Source organism: Spermophilus citellus (genome assembly GCF_964194105.1).
Source record: "Spermophilus citellus genome assembly, chromosome: 10".
NCBI classification, from domain to species: Eukaryota; Metazoa; Chordata; class Mammalia; order Rodentia; family Sciuridae; genus Spermophilus; species Spermophilus citellus.
Window position 1 is genome coordinate 26,986,787 of NC_138197.1, and position 26,974 is coordinate 27,013,760.

Genomic DNA, 26,974 nt, shown 5'->3' on the forward strand with positions numbered 1-26,974 from the left:
TCCCTCTGCAAGTGAAAACTGGGGAGTTCTTGACTTTAGGAAGATGCTTCCAAGTCACTCCAAAGCCTCTGCATCTACACTCTTGTCCCCCGACCCCAGGTGCCCTCATAGATGGAGACAGCTTGTTATTAGCACCATTTCACAGGTTGGGGAAACCAAAGGCAGGAAGAATGCAGAAGGAACTTTTTGTTTAAGGAAGTCACTGAGCAGGCTGTTGAGATTTCCACGGATCCTACTGCAGAATCCCAAATGCATCAGAGAGGGTGGGGAACAGCTGAATAACGCAGAGGATACTTCAGAAGCTAGGCACTGTGGGAGTACAAGTTCTTGCGTGTCCCACTCTCAGGGAGTTGTGGAGATCCTGCCCACGAGTCATGCTCCATGATACTCGGGAAACGGCTCTAGGAAGTGACTGCCTGACTCAGCAGACATTTTGCAAGTTTAAGTATTTATCAGCATTAAAGGCGGGAATTCAGGGATGGGGGTGGGTGAGCAGGGGGCCTGAGGATCCATCTGGAAAGCCAATTTCTTTTGACAGCATGTTCCAAACAATGAATTCTTCCTCCTCCTCCTCCTCCACCACCACTACCCACTTGTGAATTCCAGAATCTGTGAACGCCAAAAAAGTGTGCAGGACCTGGAGATCATGTGGTGGACTTCCTCATCTTACAAACACAGAAGGGGAGATGAACTTGTTCAGGTCACACAGCTACTTAGGGAGGGAGGAGGAGACCCTGGCGTCCATCCCTTCTCAATATACTGACTCAAGAGGGAGTACTGCCCAGGAAATGGAAATAGCAGGAACTATCTGCTTCAGTGGAAATATGGAAGGCCAGACACTCGGGACAGAGTTCATGTTGGGATGCCTACAGAGGCCTTTCAAAGGTGCTCAGGCCTCACTTAAACCTCTCCTTCATTCCTGCAGGCCCCTGGACTCAGCCCCCTTTAGCAGTAACAAAACAATGCCAATTAATGACGGCTGCTCATGGAGGTCTGGGTAGATGGCAGCACTGTGCTAAGTGCTATACAATTTTTTAAAAACCCTTGCAAATAATGTGTCCAGGCTGAAGGGGCAGTTAAGTGGTAGTACAGAACAGGAACTGTGCTTTCAACCACTAGGTTAGGCTACTTTCTCTGTGGGGAGGTGGCTGCTGTTTTTTTATTTTTTATGTGTTGTTTTTAGATATACATGACAGTAGAGTGTATTTTGACATATCAAGCATACATGGAGTATAACTGCCCATTTCTGTGGTTGTTCATGATGTGGAGTTACACTGGTGGTATATTTATATATGAACATAGGAAAGTTATTTCTCATCAATTCTACTGTCTTTCCTATTCTCATTCCCCCTCCCTTCCCTTCATTCCCTTTTGTCTAATCCAGTGAACTTTTATTCTCCCCCCCCCCCCCGCCTTATTGTGTGTTAGAATCCATGTATCAGAGAGAACATTTGGCCTTTGGATTTTTGGGATTGGCTTATTTCGCTTTGGCTTATTTCGCTTAGGATGATACTCTTTCGTTCCTTTCATTGATTGGCAAATAGGTGGCTGCTGTTATTCATTAATTCCCTTGTAGTTTGGTCCCCTAAAACTCAGTATTTGGGGCTGGGGTTGTGGCTCAGTGGTGAAGCGCTTGCCTAGCATGTATGAGGCACTGGGTTTGATCCTCAGCACCACATAAAAATAAATAAAATAAAGGTATTGTGTCCATCTACAATTTAAAAAAAATTAAAAAAAAAAAAAAAACTCAGTAGTTCTAGATCCCACACTCTATACACCTACTTTTTTCTTTGCTGTTGACCTAGACCAAAACGAGGTCCAATTTGTCCTAAGGGTTATAACCTTCCTTGTTACTATGGGAACATAGTCCGGAAGCGAGGAACATACACAGGGTGACAGAGTTACAGAGACACCAGAGTTCCGCGGCATGTTTACAGCCCGGGTTTCTGCACTGTGGATCCTAACTGCATTGCAAGATGAAAAATGGCAATGCTTTTGACCTCTGCCTTCTCCTTTTGGGCTCTTGAAGATGGACTTCCTCATGTGTCCCCTCTTGCTCCCTTTTGGCCCAGGCTTTCCAAGCGGTTGAGGCTGAGAAAGCATCCAGGCAGCAGTGAACTGCGTGGACTTGGCCTAAACTAGATTTCCAAGTACCCTTGACCTCAGTGGTGTCCATCCCTCTGCTCCTCTGCCCAAGCCAGGGATGACCCCAACAGAGGTTTCCTCGGTCCTCCAAGGGGAAGAGATGTTGGAGTAGAGGGGACAAGAGGGACAGATAGGCTGAATCTAGAAAGTGTCAGAAAAACCTGAGCCGAAAGAAGCGAAAGGGCAGCTCAGGGCACAAGAAGGATAGGAAACATGTCATTGTGGAGGAGGTGAGCTCTGGAGATTCTGAACACACGAGGATCTGGGGAAAGAGCAAGGATTGCCAGAGAAATTGAAGTGGGGTGGGGGCAGATGATAAGGTGGCCCCAGCCTGGGCTCACTGGGAACGGCCCTGTGCTTCTCTGTCTAGGTTTTATCTCCAGCAATGGGAATACTGTTGTTGGTTTCCTCACTTAACATAGTCAAGATGCTGAGTTGAAATCAGCATGCCTCGGCGGGCTGGGGATGTGGCTCAAGCGGTAGCGCGCCCGTCTGGCATGCAGCGCGGCCCGGGTTCGATCCTCAGCACCAGCACCACATACAAACAAAGATGTTGTGTCCGCCGATAACTAAAATATTAAAAAAAAAAAAAAAAAAAAAAAGAAATCAGCATGCCTCGGCAAAACCCTTCTTTTTGTACCCAATAGGGGCCAGCTCCAGGCTGGCACCAGAGCTGCAGAGATGACTATGTTAGGGTCTGCCCTGCAGGAGCTCCAGGTGCCTGGAGCAGGGCTTTTGGGCACTTTGGAAAGGTGCAGGGCTGACCTGGCTTCCCATTGTCTGTCTCTCCCAGCCAACGGTCTGATGCCTGATATTTAATGGCACTTGAGAACACTAGATGCATTTGGACATGAGTCTGGTTTTACTCTATTGTGAAGGCATGTTTGTGCATGTGTGTGTGATTTATTTGATATTTGAAAACAATTTATGACCAAAATTCTTTGCCTCCTTCTCTGGTACTGTCACGTGCTGAAGGCTCTGGAGAAGCGCTCGTGTGGGGCAGGGCCCTGTCTTGCCACTGTCTCCCCTCCTCAGAGGCCTGAATTCACTCCTGTCATCCCCTTCCTGAAGGTCAGCCTGAGTAGCTCACATTCCAAGACTTTACCCCCTGGTTTCCTGCTCCTGAGAATAGCCTCCCTTCCCACATCTCCCTCCTCTTAGGATATTCTTCTAAGGGTTCTGTGTCCAACACTGAGCCCTCTTTGACTTTTTCAAAAAATGGATTTAATTTTTTGTTATGGTGAAATATACGGAGCATAAAACTTTCCATTTTAACCATTTTTAATTGTGCAATTTTGTGACATTAAGTAATTTACCCTTTCATATATTCATTATCATTATCCAGAACATTTTCATATTCCAAACCAGAATTCTGCACCCGTTGATTCCCCATTTCCTCTCCCATCGGGCCCTGGCAATCTCTATTCTGCTTTTGGTCTCTGTGACTATTCCAGGCACCTCATAAGTGAAATCATACTATATTTGTCCTGTTATGTCTGGTTTATTTCACTTAGTGTAATGTGTTCAAGTTCCATCTGTGTTGTACATGTGTCAGAATTTCTTTCCTTTTTGAGGCTGAATAATATTCCCTTGTATGTTTATGCCATATTTTGTTCATCCATTTGTTTTAGTCAGCCTTTTTATTGCCGTGACCAAAAGACCTGACAAGAATGATTAGAGGAGTAAAAGTTTATTTGGCTCACAATTTCAGAGGTCTCAATAGACGGGGCCGACTCCTTACCTTTGGGCCCAAGGTGAGGTAGAACATCATGGTGGAAGGATCTAGTGGAGAAAAGTAGCTACAAGGAAGCAGAGAGAGCTTTGCTTACCAGGGACAAATATGAATCCCAAAGTCATGCCCCCAGTGACTTCTCTTCTCTAGCCACGTCCTGCCTGCCTTCAGTTTTCCCACACAGCTAATCCACATCAGTGGAATAATGTACTGATTAGGTTAGGACTCTCATAATTCAGTCATTTCACCTCTGAAAATTCACACATGAGCTTTTGGGGGACAGCTAATATCTAAACCATAACACCATTCGTTCATTGACGAATGATTTGTATCTTTTGACTATTGTGAATAATGCTGTTTATGAACAATAGCATATATACATCTGTTGGTGCCCTTGCCTTTAATTCTTTTGGGTATATATCCACAAGTGAAATCCCCGGATCGTAATAATTCAGTGTTTAGTTTTTTTGGGAAATGTCTATCCTATTTTCCCAGCCAGCAGTGCATGAGGTTCCGATTTCTCTCCATCCTCACCAACACCTGTTATTTTCTGATGTTAATAGAAACCCTAATGGGCATGAAGAGCCCTTTTGGCTTTGAGGACCATGGTGAGCCCCCATGAGTCCTGGGGCAAACCCTGAGATGGTCAATTAGAAGACAAGTGGAGGCCCCAGGGGTGTTTTCCTGTGTCGTCCTTCCTACCTGAGAGGCCCCTTTGGTTGCACTTGGCCCAAGAGTACAAGCAAAGTGGAGGCGGCCACTTAGGACAGCTGAGTACTCTCAGGCCTCCTCTCTTGAACGGCACTTTCTGGGGCTCTCGCCTTGGGGGTCAATGGGCGTGAGCTCCAGGCACCGAGGAGTCAGTGGGAAGCAGTGAGATGCTGGGACCAGAGAGTTCTGGAACCTGAGAATATGAGCTGGGAGGACCCCTTCTCTTGTCTGGTAGAACTGCCTCATTCTAAAGAAGAGGAAATGAGAGCCGAGAAGAAAAGGGATGGAGGTGATGGAGTTGGGATTGGAATTCGGATCTCAACTTCTGGCCTTGTTCTTTTCCCACCAAATTTGGGAAAGCGTCAAGATAGCCTCATCTCTATACCAAGCAGCAGCAGGGGAGGCTTGCAGATATTTTTGTTGCCTTCCATCTTTTTGTCTGCCTGCTGTCTGGCAGAGGTTTTGTGGGGATTAATGAGATAAATAGCTTTGACTTTTCTAAATGAAAGAAGCATTATACTGTGCACAAAGCATAGCTATTAAATGGCCTGTGAGTGTTTAGGAATAAGCGGATGCTGTTTTTTTTCTCTCACCTTAATGAGAATTAGAGACACCCAGGAGGAGGGTGCCTTGGATTTCATGGGTGTATCTGCGTGTGTTATGTTTTTAGCGTGCACACACGTGCGGGCTGATGGCCCTCCCCGCGGTGGAAGAATGTTCAAGTCCTTTGCTACAGAGGATCCTTGGGAAGTGGAGCCGCGTTTTCCAGGATCTCCAGCACTCTCTGTTTTGTGAATTCTCTGGGTAGATTTTTTTTTTTTCACGAACTAAGAATGAAATTTTTCACAAACTAACGGTGCAATATAGCAATTTTAAAAAGGTGGTTGTTTAACCTGGAGCATGTGCTTTAGGGAAAGAGGTTTTTTTTTTTTTTTTTTTTTTAAGCAGCTTTCATGTTTTATTTCACTTTATTGTGCTCTTCCCTGGTGCCCGGAGGCCTTATGTGTGGGTACCTCTGGAATGATTCATAGTAAATAATACTATACCTTTGGGTAGTATTTCCACAGACACAAATTCATTTGGTCTTTATGATTGTCCTGTGAGGAATGTATTATTATTTCTATCCTACAGAGGAGTAAATTGAGGCCTGGAGAAGAGTCCATCACTGGGTAGTTAGCAGTGTTGCTAGTCGTGTGAAGGGTGGTCACAGAATCAGGGGCCTGAATCTTCAGACTGTGTGGCTGTGTTGCTTGGAGAAAGCAACTCACCCGTTCTGATGTCCAGTTCTGATTAACTTCCAAGGGCGTATGGTTAGATGAATGGCTTCTCTCAGATCTGGGTTTGGGCCCCAGGTCTCCTGATTCGGAGTCCTGGTGTTTCAGGGAAGGTGCATATTCCTATTTGTCCTTCATGGAGGTGTGTTGATAGGAGATGGAACTTTTTAAAACCAGGATAAGAAGAAAAAAGAAATATCTGGCTTGTTTTCACCCATTTTGAATCACCCATTTTACTTTTCCTTAAACTTGGATACTTCTGTTTACAGAGTACATGGCTGGAAACCTAGGGCTGCCAGTCACCCTGTGTCAGAGCTCAGGTGCAGTTGGCAGAAGGCTGCCAGGACGTGTGTGGAGTTTGTGTGCCACTCGCTCCTTGCTGCTTTCCCTGCAGCTGTAGGCAGACTTTGCAGAGTAGGACTCAGCAGCAGGACATGAGGCTGGCCCTGATGTGGCCACAGTAATATTAGAGGTATAAATAACAAAAACCAGAGCATTCCTCCCTTTCTAAGCAAAGAATTGCTTAAGGTATGGAATTTGGAATCTAGAATAATAAAATACAGCTAATACTCAGGAGGCTTTTATCCTCAGGCATTTTTCTGAGAGTTGAATATCATTGGCTTGGCACCATGACGCTCTGAGACAGGTGCGATCACTATTTCCATTTCACAAAGGAGGAGCTCAGGAACAAGGAGGTTGTGTGACTTTTAAACTCACACAGCTAGCGACTGGCAGAGCTGGACTTTGGATCCGATCTGCCTGGTTTCCAGGTTCCTGCCCTAAGTTCTGCCTTTCTGCAAATAACTGTCACTCACTCCTTGTGTTAGTCAGCTTTCCACCGCAGTTACAAAATGCCTGAACTGAGAAACTTAAAAAGAGGAAAGGCTCATTTGAGTTCACAGTTTCAGAGATTTTGATCCATGGTTACTTGGCCCCATTGCTTTGGACCTGTGGCGACATAGTCCATCCTGGAGAGAGAGTGTGGCAGAAGAGGCTGCTCATCTCATGGTGGCCAGGAAGCAAAGAGAGGAAGAGGGGCCAGAGTTCCAATATCACCTTAAAGGGTGTGTCTCCAGTGACCTAACTTCCTACATCTGGGCCCCACCTCCTAAAAGTTCCATCACCTCCCAATAGCACTACAGGTTGGGGAAAAGCCTTCAACAGAGGACCTGTGGGTGTTACTTATCTAAACCGTAGCCCAACCTAAAAATAACACTAGTAATATTTTCATGTTTCCTTCTAGTCTTTCTTTTTAGAAAAAAAAACTTTTATAAAAAGCATGGTTCATTGTATACCATTCCAGACCCCATTTCTGTGCTTAATATTATGCTGTGAACAAATTTTCTCATAATATTTTTCAGAGTGTTATTTTTATGGCTTCCTAAGATTCCATCGTATGGATATGCGTTGTCTGGATCTCATTTATCTCACCAGGCCCCCACAATGGACTTTTAAGTCATTTCCAGTTTGGCATTAGCATAATTCACACTTCAGTGAGTGCCCAGATGCATGACTTTGCCTGGGTCTTGGATTGGTCCTGAGAAGGAGGAGACTGTAGCCATTTCTGAATGACTCTGACTACTGACTGCTAACTGCTTCCTTGACAGGGTGTATCAGCTCATGCTTGCCTCTGGCCAGGTGAGAGGAAATGGTAGCTCACGGCTCAGCCTCCCCATTTCAGCGGGGCTGGAGGAGCTGTGGGCACAGCTCAGTCATACTCATAGCACAGAACAGAAAAGCTCCCTGCCATCCCAAGGTGACTGGTTCTGAGAGGTCTGTGAGCTCTGAACCCCAGATCAGGAGTAGGGCCACACCTGTGTTGCAGGGACCATGATGCATCCTGTTGAGTGGCCCTGGGACTGCAAGGCAGAACATTCAGAGGTACTGCACACACTCTAAGTCTGCAGTAAAATGGGCCAGAGCAACTGACCCCCACAACATAGAGACAGACGTTTAAGCAGTTAATATAGGGAAAAAAAAAATCTTAGAACAATTACATTTCAAGAGACTCACTCATTTGTTCACCAGGTTTTTATCACACACATATCACACTCCTGGCTGATCTGGGCTCTGGGGAATACAGAAGTGAACAAAATAGACCTGGATTTCTATTTCTTGGGGCTTCCCTTCTAATGGGGGATGAGAAATATTCATTTAACATAGTAATAGACAAACTTAGCAAATGGCAAACATATGAATTGAAAATACTCGAATAGTAGCATCCCTGTAAACTTCTGCACAGATACTCTTGAAGGCTGAATTAAAGTTCTGTGAAAGGACTTCCGTGCAGCAAACGTGTTTTGGCACCCACTATGCTAGGATTTCTGATGCCACAGACCCAGTTTCTGCTCAAGGAGCCTCCAGCTTAACAGGAAGAATAAGAGAAGTCCCCAGATATTAGCGCTTAACTCATCTCAGGCATTCATTATCCAAAGCAAAGGAGCTGCTCAGTGTTTGGGTCCCATCAGTGTTTTGTCAGGCAGCTTTGACACCCCGCACCCCCCCCCCCATTTCTGCACCCTCTGCCCATTCCCCATACTAGCAATCTGGAGGATTTTCCATTTTCTTAGCTGGTTTCTGTCTTCAGTCAGGGTCAGATCTATTGTTTTACTACAAAGTCTATTCTGCTGTTGCACTTAAAAAAGCCAAAAATGCTGATTATGAATACACTCGAATTAATCCTCCGCTAGGGCCTATAATTTAGGTGTGCTTTCACCTTTGGAGGCGAGGAGCTTCAGTGCAAATAGCAAGAGGTCAAGAATCTCAAGATCTCCCTCCTCTCCATGCTTGGAAATGAGTGGAAGAAATATTATGATTATTGCAATTTGTCCTCTTTGGTTGAAGATTGTGGTTCAGCTGTATACATCTATCAGTTTGTTGTTTTCCTTATGGTCTCTGATGTCAATATGAGAGTTCTTGAGTACCAAGGGGGAAGTGGCATTATGATTAGGGTCCTCTGGGCAAGGTAATATTGGCCTTTGGGTCATATGCATATGGTTTGCCTCCAGTGAGATTTTCTATTAGGATTCTTTTTATTTTTTTTAACCTTGTTTTGACTAGCTGCCCTAGTAAAAGGCAGAGAAGAGGTTTTGTTTGCTGCGTCAGTCAGAAGGTGTGAATGCCAGTAGCTTTACTACTTTTCCTGCTGACTTGAGCCTCTGAAATGCTCCAGGTTCTCTGCCTTCCCTTCTACTTGCCCCGGTCATCAGATGCAGGTGGTATGTCGAGTAAAAATGAGACAGTTTTATTTTAGGCAGCATCTGATCGATTGAGTCAGGGAGATAGCCACAGATGTCCTTGGTCCCTCACTGTCTCTTTGTTGTGGAGCAGGTTTGACTACTGTGGTCATGGGGACTGTTCTGAGCATCCCCATTTCTTATGACTGTGTTTGTAGCAGGGTGAGAGAAGAGGAAGACAGAGAGAGTAGGAATCTGCTCAAACAGTGGGAAGTAGCTCAGGTCAGAGGAAAAAGGGATCAGAAGATAACATATGCTTGGCACCTTCAGAAAACCCCTTGGGTCCTCACTCTGGAGAGAGGGTTTCCATCTAAGCTGGGATGTCATGGGGCTCTTCCTTATTAGTGTGGGGGGCATTGTTAGGTTTTCTATCTGCCCAGTGAGAAAAAATCACTTCCTCATTTATTTGTCAAAAATGTGAGATACTGGACTCGGGGTGTAGCTCAGTGGTGGAGAACTTGCCTACCATGTGCAATGCCCTGGGTTTGATTCTCAACACAGGGGAACAAAACAAAAATTAGATACTGAAAAAGACTATGACTTCTCTATTGTTTGTGTAGCTTAGAATCTCTTATGCTTTGAAAATATGTCTTTTTGCATAGGGTGATTATTTCACGATCAAAAAAATCCACCCACCCATCAACATCTGGATCAGTTCTTGAGTGCATTTTTAAAAAGTTTTTTTTTCCCGAAGTTTAGAATCAAGTGCTTATTCTTTGCTTTTTCCTACTACTTACAATTATTCTTTATCGTATTTTTTTCCCATTGTGCCTTCCTTTTAATACAGACCTGTGTAGTCCAATATGTAGCCTCCAGCCAAATGTGGCTACTTAGATGTAAATTAATTGAAATTTAAATTGTATTTCCTCATTTGTTGTAGGTACTCAAGGACTCAGCAATCAAACTGGCCATAGCAGGTGTCTATTTAGAGGAAGGCAAATGGACAGCCCAGAATGATAGAACATTCCATTACTGTAGTTGTATTGGATAGTATATTGCTATAGACTGGTGTGCTCAGCCAAAGTTCAGATCTATAACAGACACTCAGGAGGACAGATATTAATACAGGAATTTAAGGACTTATAAAATTGGAAGGGTTGGGAGAGAAACCAGCTCCAGGCTGGGCCTGCAGGAGGGACTCCAGAGCAGCATCGCAGAGCAGGCCAAGGGATCTGCGACTCTGGTACTGTTAGGAAGCTGGGAAATGTGAAGCCCCAGTGCCAAGAGTTGGCTCCAAGAGCACACCACCTTGTCCATGGTCCAGGAAGCCACTGCAAGTCCCCCGTCAGCTCTATACTAGCTAAATAGATATCCTCCCCACCTGACTTACTCAGTTCTTGGTTGGCCAATCCCAAAGTTGCATATCAGGAATTTTAATTATAAGAGATGTTTGGAATTGTTTTTAGCTCTCTGGCAATCTAGGAAGGCACAGTAGAAAGAAGTTGGAGGAACTGTTGAGCTAGTCAACCCACTGGTCACCCACCTGTCACATGGTGGCTCTTTCTAAGGCATACTGGATCCTTCTGATAGTACCACTCACCTTGAGAAGGACAGAGTCTTGAATTATCTTCTAAGACCAAGGGACAGTATTCTTCCTGTTCACGTTTGCCAGCTACCTCTTTCTTTCTTTCTTTCTTTCTTTCTTTCTTTCTTTCTTTCTTTCTTTCTTTCTTTGGGGGTGAGTGGGGACCCGAGATTGAACTCAGGGGCACTTGGCCACTGAGCCACATATTTTGTATTTTCTTTAGAGACAGGGTCTTTCTGAGTTGCTTAGTGCTTTGCTTTAGCTGAGGCTGGCTTTGAACTCACAATCCTCCTCCTACCTCAGCCTCCTGAGCCTCTGAGATTACAGGTGTGCACCACTGCACCTAGGTGCCAGCTGTCTTCATAATGCAATAGATAGGGAAGATTGCTCTGTGATCATTGGACCACTAATGGCTAGAGAAATGTAGTTTTTCTTTCAGGTTGGCTGTTCTGCTCTTAAAGGGTATGTAGGCCTCTTGCCACAATGTTGAGATGACAGAGAGCAAGAGCCAGATGGACTTTCACAAACATCTTGAGTGACACGCTGGCCTGAGAGAAAGCACATTTTTACACTTCAGGGATTGATAAGTGGCCAGGACTTTCGGAGGAAATTCATTTGCAGTTCTCTCCTTCCTAGGTGTGAACTGCTCTTCTGGCTCCCTGTAAGTTAATCTTGGGTACAAAGGTGCTTCATTAGGAATGACCTTCCTTTGTGCATAGCAGAAGGCACTAAGGCAAGAGCAGGAGGCCCTGCTGTCAAAGCAGGCCAGAAGCTCCATTCTGTTTTCTACCCCTGTGTCTAACTGGTGTTCTTTATATGGTGCCAAGGGGGCTTGGGTGGCATGAAGGAAGGGAAGTGGGGAGAATACTGGAAACTCGTATTTGAGTTCTGCTTATTTGGATTGAAAGTTTAAGGAGGAATCATTTATGCTCAAACTTGAAGAGTGAGAAGAAATCAACAAGCGAAGAGCAGAAGGAAGATCATTCTTAGAACATGCACAGGCACTGTGGTAGACAAGAACTGTGCATATCTGAAGCATGAAATGAGACCAGTATGTTGGGAGTGCATAAGACCAGGCCTAGAGAGGAATGCGTAAACTCAGAGAAGTGGGCCTGGGCCAGTTTACACTGGCTTCATCATAAGTCATGGCACAGAGTTTGGATTTTGAAGGGACTTAACTAGGGGAATGACAGGGCCTCATTTATGATTCATGTTTCTAAAAGGTCACTTTGGCTGCTGCATGGAGATCAGATTAGGGATGGGCAAGCCCAGGAATGAGAGAAATGCTAGGGGGCTACTGCAGCATTCTGGGCAAGAAATGGATGGTGGCACTAGGGTGGTGGCACATGAGATGGAAATCATCACTCATGACTCTTTCCTCCGTTCTTCTCTGCCACTTCCACATCCAAGATGTAAGTGAAAGAGTCTGATGCTTGAGAATAACTCTCTTTTTTAGGGCATAGATGGACAGATTCTAACAGTGTTTTTTTTCTAACATTTATCTATAGTCCACTGTGTGTTGGTCTCCTTTCTCTCACTGTAATAAAATACCTGAAACAATCAATTTATAAGGAGTAAAGGTTTATTTTGATTCCCAATTTCAAAGGTTTCCGTTGGCTGCATTGCCTTGGGCCTGTGGTGAGGCAGAACATCAGGACTGGAGGATGTGGCTCTGTAAAGGGTTCACTTCATGGTGGCTGGGAGGTGAAAGAGAGATACAGGAAGTGGGTGGAGTTCCAATTTTCCCTCCAAGGTCGTGCACCCAATAACCTAAATTCCTCCCACCAGGTTCCACCTTCCAAAGATTCCACCAGTGCTGTGGCCTGGGGACCAAGCCTTTACCGCGTGGGACACTTTGAGGGACACTTAAGATCCAAACTACAGCAACCTTCATTTTTATCATGACACCATAGCAAATAGATGTGGAGCATTTTCTAGCATATGGCCCTGCATCAGGTGGCTGGATTGAGATGGATTAAAGACACAAAAAAAGTCAATTGTTCTATCAGCAGACACCTTCCATCTTTCTGTTTTCTACACCTGTGGAAAGCAGGTGTACTCCTGATTTGGACTCCTCAGGCAGACCCCTGGAGAGCAGAATGGCATGATCTTGACCAGTTCTTCTCCTTGTCCTGGTCTCTCTGAGAAGCAGCAGCACCTGTATGCAGGAGGAGGGAGCTGCTGCTGTCTTTTTAGGGGTGTCAAGCCAATGACAGGCGGGAGTCATTTTCTAATGTTTGGAAAAAAGATCTCTGCTGTGTGGCACCTACCTGTGTCTATGTGACCTGATCTGCTGAGCTGCCCGTTGGGCTCGTTTGGGGATGAGAGCATCAGTGGAAATAGCCTACGAAGGCAGGAGCCAGAGCAGACTTAAATGGTGGCATTTTTTCAGCTGGCAGCCAGGAGACAAAGCTTTGAATCAGCTTTATAATTTGAAAATTGGTCTCTTTGCATTGGGTGGTGATTTTGTGCTAACGAGAGCTATCGGGGACACCATGCTGTCTGCCCTACCTTTACAGTGCTACTCGGGATTCAAAACCCTTGTGCCAGACATGGAGGTTCCCCACCGCTGGGATTCTTGGATGGTCATGCCACTTGTTGGGGGTGATCTGGACATACTCCTAGGGCCTCAGGTCTCATTGGGGAACCATCATGGTGGGTGGGAAAATGACTTGGAGGAGGGAAGGCCCAGCTGAGCTTGGAGTTCAGCCTTCACAGAGGCCAGCCCTGTCTCACCTGTGTGTGGTTTGAGTTTACTGTGGCAGTGCCCTTCATCATGTCACAGGGCTGTGGCTGTGCTCGGGGCTGCCTGGACCAAAATACTGGTTGTTTTTTTGTCCTCTGGCTAGGGAGAAGTTGACATTCCACTTTTCCCCACGGGCCTATTCATATGTGCTTTCTCCAGATGGTATGCTCTAGAGAGATCCTTGTGTTCTGGGAACAGTTCACAATATCAATAAGGTCCCCCGTGGAGTGCAGGCTGGGGGTGCTCAGAAGTCAGCTTACCAAGACCTGGTGTTCAGAACTGCCTCCTGGCTCTGTGGAGGCAGCCGCCATCTTGCTCATGGACACCTCTGTCTCACGGTAAGGGATCAGGGTGACAGGACGCACTCACCTACAGCCTTAACAGGGCAATAGATGTTTCCTCAGGCCTGTGGCCTCCGGCCCTTTTCTCAAGTGTTGTCCAGTCGTTCCTGGGATTGCTTGGTGTTTGGAACTGGCAGCTGAGATGAGAGGGAGATGAAGACAAGCCAGGGAAGGGCCAAGACGAGGGTGGGAGGACACTCACCTCAGGGGAAGTGTGAGGTCTTGTCATATGTAGAGAAGTGGGGTCTGGAAGGCTGAAAGCAGGGGACAGGGCTGCTTTTATATGTGTGAGGGAAGAAGAGTTAGTCCAGGAACCAAAATAGACTCTATTAAATTTTGTCATTGCCAAAGAGAGTCTAGGAAGGGAAAATGATTGACCACAGATTGAATGGAGCAAAACTGGAGCTCCAGCCCTCTCTGGGGAACCACAGAAGATGGAAGATTGGGCTACTTTGGACTTGGTCACTCTGATGCATAAGCAGGACACTTTCTACGGCCATTCACCCTGGAGGTGCCTATAATCATCCCAGAGGGTGCCCCAGGAGGCTGATAGTGTAGTGGACACTGTCCGATGAAGATCCTTTTAAGTTTAAGGATGTTTTTAGGAATACAGCCTGTTTCATCCCAAACCCCACAAAACCCAGAAGAGGTGTGTGCTCTGTTTGTCACCGTGCATGTGAGCACACACGTGTGTATGCATGTGGAGTGTGTGTGTGTGTGTCTGTGTGACAGAGAGATCTGAGGAGGCGGGAGTATAGTCTGGCAGCTCACTGAGTCCTGTGAGCTGCAGAAATCTTCCATTGTCTCATTTTGTGACCTTTAGTGAGTCATACGCTCCTTTGTTTTCTTATGTGTTAAGTGGAGATACTCATCTTGCTGCTTATTAAAGCGGTTCTTGTGCTTCAGGTGCCTTTATTAATTCAAATCGACTCTTTGAATTTTTTCCCTCTGGGGTCTTATAAGAAAGGTAAGCTTTCTTGGGGCCTTCCTCACGTGAGGCTAGGGATCCACACAGTGAGTGTGGGGAAGACTGGGACAAGCTATGTGGCCAAGGAGACTTCTCAGCACACAGAAGTGCTGCGCTCTCCATGAGCCTGAAATTCTGGTTAATATACTTTACCCCTGGGATGCAGCAGCTGCTTGGAGGCAGTGGAGCAGAGGAAAGGAGGAGGGCAAAGGGAATCAGTGGTGAGGTGGGAATCTGTGTCACATGGAGAATGCGGCCATGACTTTGGTTCAATAAGGAGGCAGTTTTCTAGGCCCTGGAGAGGGGGGTGGTGCTCTAATGCATCAGAATGGACAACAGTCTTATAGCTGATGAGCTGGTACCCAGGGAGACCTGACGTGCTCATCTTGGGGTCAAGCTGGGGTGGTAAATGCGTGGCACCGGTGTATTCACCATTCCCTACCCCTTGTGCCATGATAGGCATCACTGATGTATCATGATGTGTTCTCCTGTCTTGCTCAGGAAAGTCTCAGAACCCTGTAAGTACAGCATTTGGACAATGATGTCAGTCAATTGGTGTCTGTTGAAGCTCATGGTGTCTCCCTCTTGTGAGGGAGAGGATACAAACTATGGAATCTCACAGAAATGACAGCTCAGTTGGGTACACATTTGGGGCATTGAATAAGCATATTAGATCTTTCTTGGTTGCATGAGACAGAAACCCAACTCAGATGAGCTCCTAAATAACTTATAATCACAGTGAGTGTGGGGAAATGACTTAAAGTAAGAGTGGCTATGCCGACCTTGAGGTGTAGCTTTGGTGGAAGCCAGCTCCCAGAGTCGCACCTGTTTCACTTCCTGTCCCTCAAAGTAGGGCTAACTTCAGGCATGGCTGGATGCAAGAATCCCATGATCCTGAGTTCTCTCTCTGGGATGGACTCTGTAGGGTGAGAATATTCTCTGTTGAATTAGGGCTCTCCAGAGGAACAGAACAAATAGAATGTACATGCAATTATTAGAGGGGATTTTTTTTTTTTAGTGTGGCTTACATAATCAGTCTGGCCATGTGCAGATTGGAGAAATGGAGAAACCCGTAGTTGCTCAGCCTAAAAGGTGGACCTGCAGAACAAGGGGGACCAGATAAGGAAGGCCCAGTCCCAGGCTGAAGGTTTGGAATGCCCTGGAGATTTGCTGGTGCAAGTTCACAGTGAGAGGGTGAAGAACAGAGCAGTGTAGCCATCTCTTCTTAGGTAGGGCCCTCTGGATTTTGCTGGCTCCTGGACAGTACTCATAGACATAGCTTGATGTCTATGTTAATGGCAGCAGCAGTAAACCTACTGCTCAAGAAAAGCTGAGTGTGCATGTGCGTGCACTTGCCCTTCTTGTCTGTTTTTTGTTCCATCTGGGCCTATTGGATGGTGCTGCCATCAGGGCAGGTCTTCCCCTTCAGTTGGCTGACCTTTATGCCTGGTGTCTCTGGAAACACCTTCACAGACTCACCTAGAAGTGTGCTTTACTAATTTTGAGGCCCTTCTCAATTTAGAACTTTAACCAAAACACTGGCTAAGCTGGGCCAAGTGCCCTTAACAGGCTCCTGTGGGAGACAGGAGTAGCTGTGGGGATGGTAGGTTCTAGGAAGCAGGTCACCCTGGGAGCAAAGTTATCTCGGAGTCCAAATATAAAAGGACCAGCACAAGCCAAGAGCTGGGGAGATGATTGGGAGAGGCACTACATGTCCACCTGTGTACTGGGGAGCCTTAGGTGAGGAGAGGGAAGGGGTTCAACAGTGTAGTTCATTCTGTGCCCAGCAGCTGCCTTGGGAGGACCTGTGTACACTGAGCAGAGAAGGTCACTGTGGGAAGACTCAGTTGATGTATGTGAAATTGGTCTGGCTGCTCCACCACTGTCTCCAAGCAATTGAAGTGGCATCCACATGCCAGATTCACCTTTCAGGATAGCATTCCATTCTCTGAGGCTCTTGTTGATCTCACTGCACTAGGTCAGCTCACTGGCATTACAAATATCAAGGTCAAACATCTGTTCTGGGAGGCACACGTTTGGGTCCAGGGTGAGCTGATCATTTGGCAAACCTTATAGATTCTAGGGTAAGGCATCTATCCTAACAGACTAGAGAGTGTCATGCATATATGGTGTCTTAGGGACTTTCTTGAAGGCTTTGGTACCTTTAAACCAGAGCAGTGTAGCCATCTCTTCTTAGGTAGGGCCCTCTGGATTTTGCTGGCTCCCACCTAGGGTTCCTTCTGGACAGTACTCTCTACTCCATCCTGTTGACCCTGTCACATAGCTCCCCTCCTCAGATGTCAAATGCTATATAATAAATCACCCCAAAGCAAAGTGGCTTACAATAGCAAACATCTTGTTATCTCTCAGTTGTTATGGCTCAGAAATTCAGGAAGTTCCTCATTTGGCACCATTCTGGCTTGAGGTCTCTCTTGAAGTGCAGTTGGTGACTACAGCAGCTGTAGGCTTATCTGGACTCTCTTTCCACATGGTCTCTCCATGCAGCTAGTTTGGCTTCCTCACAGTATGGTGGCTTTTGCTTTCCTTCAGCTGTTCATCCTGAGAAACTCAGGTCTAGGCAACTTGGCCTTTTTGAGCTTGGAAATCCTATAGTGTCTCTTCTGCTGTACTTTGTTAGTGGAAACAGTCAGAAAAAGGCAACTCATTTCAAGAGGAGGGTTCCGTGATCTTCTTTCTCTGCGAGAGATGTCAGATGTCAAGGGATTTGCCTATAATTTAAACCACCTCTCCCACCCGTGCCAAACTTAATGTGCAGATGCTTTGGGGGTCCTGGATGTGGCATTTGCATTTCCATCTCTGTGACAGATACCTGATATAATCATCTTATGGAGAGAAGAGCTTTGTTTGGGCTCATGGGTATGGAGGCTTCAGTTAACGATCAATTGGTCCTGTTGCTTTGGGCCTATGGTGAGGCAGCACATCAGGCCAGGAACATGTGGCAGAGCAAAACTGCTCATCCCATGGCCAAGGAATAAAAAGGGAAGAGGAAGAGACTAGGGTCCCAGAATCCCGTTCAAGGGCATGCCCCCAGTGACCCAAAAACCTCCTGCTAGGCCCTACTTCAAAGGATCCACAAACCCCAGTAACATCTCCCTGCAGGTCAAGCCTTTAACACAGGTCTTTGGGGGGGACATTTAAGATCTAAGCTGTAGCACTGGATGTGAATTTAACTTGAGTTTAGTCCCCTCGTTTTATTGTATTTAGTTTTGGTTCTGGAACTCAGGTGCAGAGAGCTAAGTGAATTACATTCTTCAATGCATATTTGTTATGAATTTATGTGATGCTCACTCACTCATGCATTCATTCTTTATTCATTCTTATCCCCACATCTTACTCTGATTTTCTTCCTCACCCCCCCCTTAAACAACCATTCTGTTCTGTTTGAAGAACATCCTTTTGTTTGTGAGTTGTTCTTACAAATGTGTTGGAATTTATGCATTGCATTGTGTTCTATCTTCCAATGCACCCTCCTTTCCTAACTAGTACAGTGCTGCTGAGGTTCACGAATTCTGTAGTAGGCACGTCTCTTGTCTGCCTCAAATGAGGCGGTGAGATCAGGGAAGGGAGCCACATGTCCAAGGTCACCCAGCTGAACTAGACCAAACTCAGCCTAGAACCAATTTCCTGGTGGTTTCTTAGCACATCACACTAGTGTTTTCATGTGTCACCTCCCAATTTTATGCAATAGCTTGAAATGAAATTTTTTAAAAATGTGAATCTGTGTCCCAGGTGCACCCATTTTCACTCTAGTGACTGTTATCCTCTTTCCTCTTTTGCTGCAGGTTCCAACTATGGGAGCCCGCGCTCAGCCAACATGAATGCCAACGCAGCTGCGGGGCTTGCCCCTGAGCACATCCCCACCCCAGGGGCAGCCCTGTCTTGGCAAGCAGCCATTGATGCAGCCCGGCAGGCCAAGCTGATGGGCAGTGCTGGCAATGCGACCATCTCCACAGTCAGCTCCACACAGCGGAAACGGCAGCAGTATGGGAAACCCAAAAAACAGGGTGGCACAACTGCCACGCGGCCACCCCGTGCCCTGCTCTGTCTGACCCTGAAGAACCCCATCCGGAGAGCATGTATAAGCATCGTCGAATGGAAATATCCTTTGTGCTTTGGCCTGGGAAGGGTGCTTTTGGGACTTGTGTCCTAGAGGCCAGCCCTCTGGGGCTTACCAGTCAGCAGGCTCTGTAGATGGTGCTGTGCCTACAGCTGGTTCGTGGGTCTGCATCAGTGAGGCCTGTGAAAATACAGTTAGAGGCCCTGTCCTAGACTCAATGAATCAGGATCCTGGGGACAGGGTTCACGATGCCTAGGTTTTAATATTTCCCCCCTTATATGGCTCGAACGTCTCTAATCCAAAATCTGAAATCTGAATTGCTCCAAAATCTGAAACACAATGCCACAAGTAGAAGCTTCCACACCTTCTTCATGTGATGGATAGTAGTGCAAATACAGGCTCAGTAAAAACACTGTATAAAATTACCTTCACACTATAAGATACATGTGAATCATAGATGAATTTTGTGTTTAGACTTGGATCCCCTTCCCATAATTTCTCATTATGTGAATGCAAATATTCCCAAATCCAAAAAATCCCATATCTGAAACACTTACATGGCTGAGCTTGCCTGGGGATCCACTCAGGTGATTGTGTTAATAGTCATCATGGGCTACTTCACAACCTTTGTTCCCTCCTTTGTTACTGTACTGGGATAGTTTCATGACCTCACCTCTCTCAAGGATGAAGCAGCCCAGGAGATATAAGAATGTAGCCATCAACGGACTGGTTTTTCGGCTCCAGGGCCTGGGAGCAGTGACTCTCAGCCTTGGTAGCATGTTAGAATTCTGTAGAAAGTTTTAGCAAACTTTAGATGCCTGAGCTCTACCCAGGCATTCTTAAAAAAATTCTCCAGGTTATTCTAAAGTAGTTACAGTTGGTCTGGAGTTTAAAACACAGAATTCTTCTGTACACATAGAAACCAATGAATGGGTTCTTCAAGATCATAGCTCCAAGGATTGGGCTGTCACCATGGAATTACAAGGCCCTTAATATCTAAGTGTCATGGAGTTGTGGAGATTAGAAAAAAAATCTTAAAGATTTACAGGTCTACCTCTGATTTTCCCTAGTGATGAAATAAGTCCCATGTGAAAGATTTTCCAGGGTCATATGCTCAGTATCAGATGGGATTTGAACCCTGGGTCTTTTTTTTTTTTTTTTTTTTTTTGGGTGTGTGTGTGTGTGTGGTACGCTGGGTCTTAATATTTGGCATTTTTGCAGTAAGAATTTGTTTGGGAGGGCCACCCTATTTCTCAATGCTCAGGATAGGGGTGTTAGGTTTCATTAGTAAGTTTTTAGGGAAAGATTTAAAAATCTTGGGTAGTGGTCAGAAGGTAGAAGAAGGTGATCTGGGGATAGAAAAAAGTTCTTTAGAGTAAGCAGTATTCATTCTATGCATGCTTAAGCCTTTCAAGTAAAAAGTAACTTCAAGAGAATGCAATTTAAATGAAGGGGCTGCTGCAGAATTGCCAGGTCAGACCTGAGCGATGTAGTATGATGAGTGAATGGGAGGTGGGTGTGGTCAGCCATAGGCTGCTTCCAGAGCTGCTTGAGGCAGAACCATGGAGTGGGAGAACTGAGGGCTCCTGCAGGTCAGGCACAGGTGGGGACTAGATGAGTACCTGGGTGGATGCTCAGGGGGTGCAGTCCAGCTCTGTTGGGACATAGCGGGGCCTGGGTCAGCAGCCTGAACACTCACTGTGCCGCAGTCTTGGCTGGGCACAGAATCACGAGCCACTCACACCTTGTAGATTCAAACAGCAATTCTTTATTCCCAAACTCACACCGGCCTCTACACACGTTCTGGGGAAATCCCAGTTCTGCCGCGCAATTCACGTCCCAGAACACTTTCTGAATTCCACGAGAACTCAACGGGAACTCAGGCAGCAGGATACGCCCTATTCCCCCGCAGGGTACACCTTAAACCTGTAACTTCCCTAAACCCAGATTGTCTTAAACCGGGAACGCCCTAAACCCAAGGAGCTGGATACTTCCTAAAACCTGCAGGATACACCCTAAACCTGGATCCACCCTGGTCCTTGAGCAGGGTCACCTTTCTCAAACACACATGCAATGTCACAGCGAATTTCCAAGGCAAGTCCATTTAACATGGGGTACGCTGGCAAGGAAATTTCGATGCGTCATTCCTATTTGGCAATGGCCCTCAGCATCACTGCACGGGTGTGGCAGTCATCCTCCCTGGGGAATGTGCTTCCCACCTGGAGGAGGCGATGTGGGCCTTTTCGCTTCATGGGTGGCGTTCCTAGACTGCCGAGGAAGGATAGCTGGACAGCTAAGGAGCTAGCCTGGTGGACCAGCCAGCCAGTTTTTGAAAAGGTGGAATCTGATGCTGTCATTAAGAATGCAGTTTAAAAAATGACCTGGTCCTCCCAGGGTGACATGCAGTGTATCCAGGGGCTTACCTGGGTTCTCCTCTGCTTTTCAGCTGATGGCTCTTCTTATCTTCCTGATTGGTTTCTTTACACAGCCTCATTTCCAACATTAGCCAATGCTCTTAGCATAGCATGATGGATGGATAGCCTGAGCAGGGGCAGGAGGTAGAACTGGCAGCACTCGAAACATCCCAAGCTCAGGTATCCCCACGGGGGTGGAGGCAGCCAGTTGATATTTGATGAATGGAGGCACAGGAAGTCTGGCTCAGCTGCCTTCTTGGGCTCTTGTCCTGGAGGGAAGAGCACAGGGTAGCAGATGATGAGAATGAAACTGACCAGCCCCTAGGGCGAGTGTCACTCTCCTAAGCAGGTGGGAAAGGGTTTGGGTAGGAAGAGGTGCTGCAGTAGGAGAGCTGGAAGAACTGACGTCATGAAAATGCTCTAGGGTAACACAGGCGAGATCAGTGTAGAGGAGCCCTCACAAATTCAGAGTCTAGAGCCAGATTAGATCCCATTCTACCACCAGCTCTGTGACTTTGGACAAGTTAACATGTACCTTTCTGTGCCTTGTTTCCTCCCTTAACAATGGGAGTGATAACTGTGCTTTCTATGCTGGGCGTTTGTGTGGTGCAGTTAGACCAGTGCCTAGCATGGAGTAGGCTCTCCATGAATGTTAGCTCCTGTTCTCACTGTCACCACACCCACCCTGGCATCTGCACCCCCAATATCACCACTGACTCCTTGGTCAACTCAAGGGCAGCATGAGGTAAGAGATTAGTGAGTGGATCTGGGTTGTGGCCCTGGCTCTGTTCTTTGCCAGGTTGGAATCTCGAACAGTTGTTTTACTGTCCACATCTGTAAAGTGGGGAAGTTGGACAGGTCCACTGCATGCCACCTTTTAATATCAAGGCACACATGCAAAAAAAAAAAAAAAAGGCACCTTGAAGGAGGCGTGCTGGCTAAATGGACCCTGAGCTCTCCTTTAGGGCTGAGGGGTTCTGCCACCAGATAATCACTGAGATTCCTCCCACTTCCAGCATTCTGTGACCCTGGTCCAGTGCTGCCTGGCTACACAGTCAGAAGGCTGTGTGTGATGGGGGGTGAGTACTGCACTGGTGGGCAGGAAATATGGGTTCTAGTCCTGCCTGGTCATTAATCTGTTAGGGAACCTTGGGAAAGTTTCTTGGGCTCTCTTGGCCTCAGAGGTTTGGACCAGATCATTTCTAAGGTCTTTTCCTACTTCAAAATTTGTTACCTCTGTGAGTAGAGATTTCCCTGGGAGAATTAAACTGGTTCTTTCACCCAGCTATTTCCATCCCCTTCTCTTTCTCCTGTTAGACTCTGAATGAGGCTGAAAGTTGGCAGAAGGGACCGGGCTGGTAGGAGTGGAGATAGAAGAGCACAAGTTGGGCCCTTCCTGTGGAGCTTCCTTTTCTGGCCTTGGGTGGGGTGTGGTGGGGTGGGCTCATTGGAAGGGTATTATCCCATTAGCTCATTTGTCTCTAGAGGGTGTACCCTGTCCTGTGTTTTGATGAAGAAGTCAGGGACTGGGAACCTCAGTGTGTTCTGTTACTGGTGAGTGAACTCTGGGTGGTCCCTCTAGAGACCAGCACCATCGATGGAGAGGTTGGGAGGACCAGCAACTGGAGCCTTGCTTACCGTAGGCAGGGCCTCTGCAGAACCAGGGGTGTCCCTAAATGGGAGATGGCTGCCCTTCTTTAAACACGCAGCACACATCCTGCCACATTCTGGGGGGTCTTGAGCCCCTCACCCCAGATGGGCTTTAGGTTCTCTGGAATCTGTCAGAAAATAAAAGAGGAGAAAAAGAAGGAGAAAGAGGGGGAGGGGGAGAGGGGAGGAAGAAAACCACTTTTCACTTTCAAAGATTAAAAAGTAAATTCTCCAGATTTTAATGAAAACCATGAAATGTCACTTTGTCTTAAAATCCCACTCCACTGCTGTCCTTCCCAGGTGTGATTGGGTCTCCTGGTGGCAGTGCAGAAGCCACGTGGAAACGGGGATCCATGGAGCCCTGCCTGGGGGCAGGTACAGCCTGTAAAAGCCACTCCAAGTCCACATGAGGGAAAATGAAGTCAAATGCAATCTAAATAAATAAAAGAAGGGGAAAAAAGTTTTTAGAAATCTGTGTTTGCTCTGGCACGCGACTGGCCTCCACTGCTTTTGACATATTAGGAAAAATTTTGGCGGGGCCCCACTAGAAGCACTTAAAAAGGCATATGTTTCTTTTCAGAATACAAGGGGCTTGGAATGCATTGTTTAAACAAAATTCTTACCAATCTTTGATTCATTTAAAAAAATAGAGAGATGTATATTTGTTTCACTTGTGCTCGCTGCAGCGTTAACTTCCTTAACTCCCTTCCTCAGACCATTTGAAATAATTATTTTACTGACTATTTTTGCCAATTGTGTGGCCTTAGCAATCTATATTCCCTTTCCAGAAGATGATTCCAATGCCACCAATTCCAACCTGGTAAGTCCTCAAGTCATTTCTTACTACTCGGTGGAGAACTGAAGTTGGATCACATGGATTCAAGTTGGAATGTGCGAGAGGAGTGAGATGTGCGTTTGACATGTACCAAAGCGCTGCCGAGCTCAGATCTGGAATGCCATTTTGCTCTTTATTCAAATAAGCACCTGTCTTATCACAGCCTGTTTTCAGAAAGAATATTCAAATTAGGAGGCAGCGAACTGTGTGTGTGTGTGTGTGTGTGTGTGTGTGTATGTGTGTGGCGGATCCTGTGTGTGTTATAAAATGTGCTGCCTAAGTTGCAAGTGCAGGTGTGCTGGAGTGAGCATTTATTCCTGGATCATTTGTCCTATGTATTTTGAGTGCCTTTGTTCTATTGGTAGGATTTGCTCAGGCGATCTGCAGCCTCGCTATGTGATTGCATGATAAATAATTTCTAGGAAGCTTTCAGGAAAGTTTGCTTTTGCAGCCAAGATGTATTATTGAGTTAAAAAGGTTTTATTTTCTTGGGAAAGGAGGCTTTCCATTTGGATTGTGGAGAGGCCAGTGCTGGCAATTTGGGGTTAGGATTTGTCCATGGAAAAAGTGGAGAGTGTGTTTACTTTTGGCTGAGCACGAAGTCATTACAAAGGCCTTTGCTCCGTCTGGGCATGTGAGGAAAAGCGCTCTGGAATGTGGTTGGTGAAACTGGGCCACTTTGGGATGCCTCTGTGACGGGCATGTAGAACAATATCGTCTCTCTGCCCCTGCAGAGACAGCATAACTTTTCATCTGAGTCCCCCAAAGCAGTGTTTGGTCACCAGAGCCACCATCTTTCCCCTGTTGCCAGCACCTTCCTCAAGTGACTGAAACTGGACTGTCGGATGCGATTGCTTTCAGAAGAAGCAGGAGGGTTATAGGGTCTCCTTTCCATTGTTGCTGTCTGCTGATGCTATCTGGGGGATGGTTCTTTTGTCTTAGAACCTTTGACATATCCCTTGGCTCCTTTGGAAAGTAAATCTGATGCATGCTTTTGCAGCTAGTTGCAGACCCATATGGGTTAGAGCATTCAGTGTGTGGGGGGGCTGCCGGGCTTCTGGATGGGTGTGGGGTTGTGTGGTAAGGACACGTTCCAAAGGTTCCTGAGCTGGGCAGTGAGTGCCGAGTGATGACATGACAGACCATCAGTGGCAGTCCGTGCAGCCATCTGAGGCATGACCTTGTCTCTTAACAGGCAAGAAATTGTCCCCATGTCAAAATAAGAACAAGCTGAAGAGTCTCCCCAAAGCAGGAGCTCCTTCTGTTTGTTCTGTTTCTTCTCTGTGTCTACCTCCCTCCCCTCCCATGGTCCTTCCAGAATCCCTCTGCAGCATAACACTTAATCTGCAACTTCAAAAAGAGGCCTGGTTGCAAATAGAATCCAGGTCTTGTTTTTACTCCAGTGAAGTTTTGGGGTACTTTGTGGGCAGAGGAGTTTGGTTTATCTTAGATCTCAGAGATGGTCATCCATCCCACAGCTCCCAGGAAGATTAGTAGGACCACTTGGGAGGATGCCCAGAGAGAAGCCCTGGGCTGGCCGAGACCTGTCAACCTTGTGCCTCCAGGAGGTGGAGGGGCTGTGGGCGGGAACCAGGGGTCAAGGTTGGACTTATTCTTGGAGGTGGCTGGGCATAGAAGATGCTGGACATATTATAGTTTCTCTTAAATCCTACCAGTGAGCAATGGACGTGTTCTAAAACTAGAACTTCGCACAAAATCATTGAATCAGTGACTTAGGATGGGGGTTTTTATGTGAATGACATCTCAATAAAACTGTGGATTTGACTCATCACTCTGTGAATTCCATGGGGTCATACCTTCTCTGGGGTAGCCAATGCCATGGACGGCATGGTGGGGTGAGGCAGTAGCCACGCAGGATTCAGAAATCCACCCAGAAAACCAACAAAAAAGAAAAAGCCCACATCAGCTCTGGACCAGGGCTGCAGTCAGGGCTGAGCACTGGGTACTGTGAGTGTGGGGTCTTATTACTGCTATCATCTTCGTTGTCCTCATCCCAACCCAAACCTGAATCACCTTTTGCCTGGACCTTCATGACGGCCTGAGATTCTTCCTTCAGTCTCTTCCTCTGCTGCTCTACCATATGATTGTGCAGTCACTTGGCAAACATTACACCTGGAGCCGGGCACTGAATTTGGAATATGTCAAGAGGTAGACCCTGTCTGTGGCTGATAGGAAAGATAAACATAAGAAAATGTTTGCAAATAGTGAAAGGTCTTACAAGAGGTGATTTCCAGGCCCAAAGAGGTGTTTTTGGGCTGGAGTATGCACATGTGCCAAGGACCTGTGGTCATACTCTGAATGATGGGGTGCTGATTTTGAATGAAGGAGAAGAGCCAGGTGATGGCGGCTTCATGGTCCATGCCAACAGCTGGATTTAACTTCCAATGATGAGGAGCCCCTGAAGAGCAGGAGAGAACTCTTATAGCAAGAAGGGCTGAGCAGCTCAGTTGGAGCCTCACTGTGAAGAAAAAAGGAAACTTTGCCAAAGTTCAGATGATAGTGACAATAGGCACGGAGAGGGTGGTGGATTTAGAAGGTGAACTTGCCTGCACTTGTGACCATCCCTATATTGTGGGCAAAGGAGAGGGCTGAGTCCCAGCATGGTGACGTGGGTGGCCAGGTGGCATTAGCAAGGAGAAGGACTTCAGGGGAAGGTCACATTTAAGAGTCAAGGCATTATGGATATGACTGGGGATTTGTTAGGTGAGGAGCCCCTGGAGTGTACGATGGTGATGTATAGGGGAAGGTCCAATGGGTAGTTGGCAGGCGTGGATCTCGGGAGACAGTTTTGGATGAGGTTGTAGACTAGGGGTTAATGAGAGAATGGGGAGAGGGAGAGGCCGTGGGCATGGACCAGAGCACCTGCCGTAGGGCAGAGGGCAGGAGGAGCTGAAGGCCAAGCTGGGCCCTGGAGAGCAGTGTTTACAGAGAGAGTGGAGAAGAAAGACCCAAGAAAGGATATGGGGGCAGTTTGGTCTGAGAAGTAGGAGGGGGAAGTTCAGAGAGTGAAGTCTTGGAAGCTAAGGAAACAGTTTAAAAATATGAAAGAGGGGACCAGTCAGTAGGTCAAAAGCCGGACTTTATGGCAACTCAAGGCTGACAATCTGACTCTGAGCAGTGTGCTGAGCTTTGAAGAGGCTGCTGATCTGAGTGTGTAGCCTTTCCTGGGCTAGGAAATCAGAGGTACCTAATGACTGTGTGCTGACGACTGAAATATTCCACTAGTCATGCCGGGCTGACTCCTTACATGATTTAGTACTTCCAAAATGAAACTTGAGAATTTCCCCATTAGTGTCATA

General features: G+C 46.6%; 1 protein-coding gene across 1 annotated transcript in view; it reads left to right on the forward strand.

Moving 5' to 3' along the window:
• CACNA1C (calcium voltage-gated channel subunit alpha1 C) overlaps nt 1-26,974 on the forward strand; it is a 634,974-nt gene that overhangs the window by 42,872 nt on the left and 565,128 nt on the right. Inside the window, exons 2-3 of the mRNA XM_081309259.1 lie at nt 18,481-18,796; nt 23,534-23,639. Coding sequence (XP_081165385.1) covers nt 18,481-18,796; nt 23,534-23,639 — 422 coding nt within the window. The remainder of the gene's footprint in view (nt 1-18,480; nt 18,797-23,533; nt 23,640-26,974) is intronic.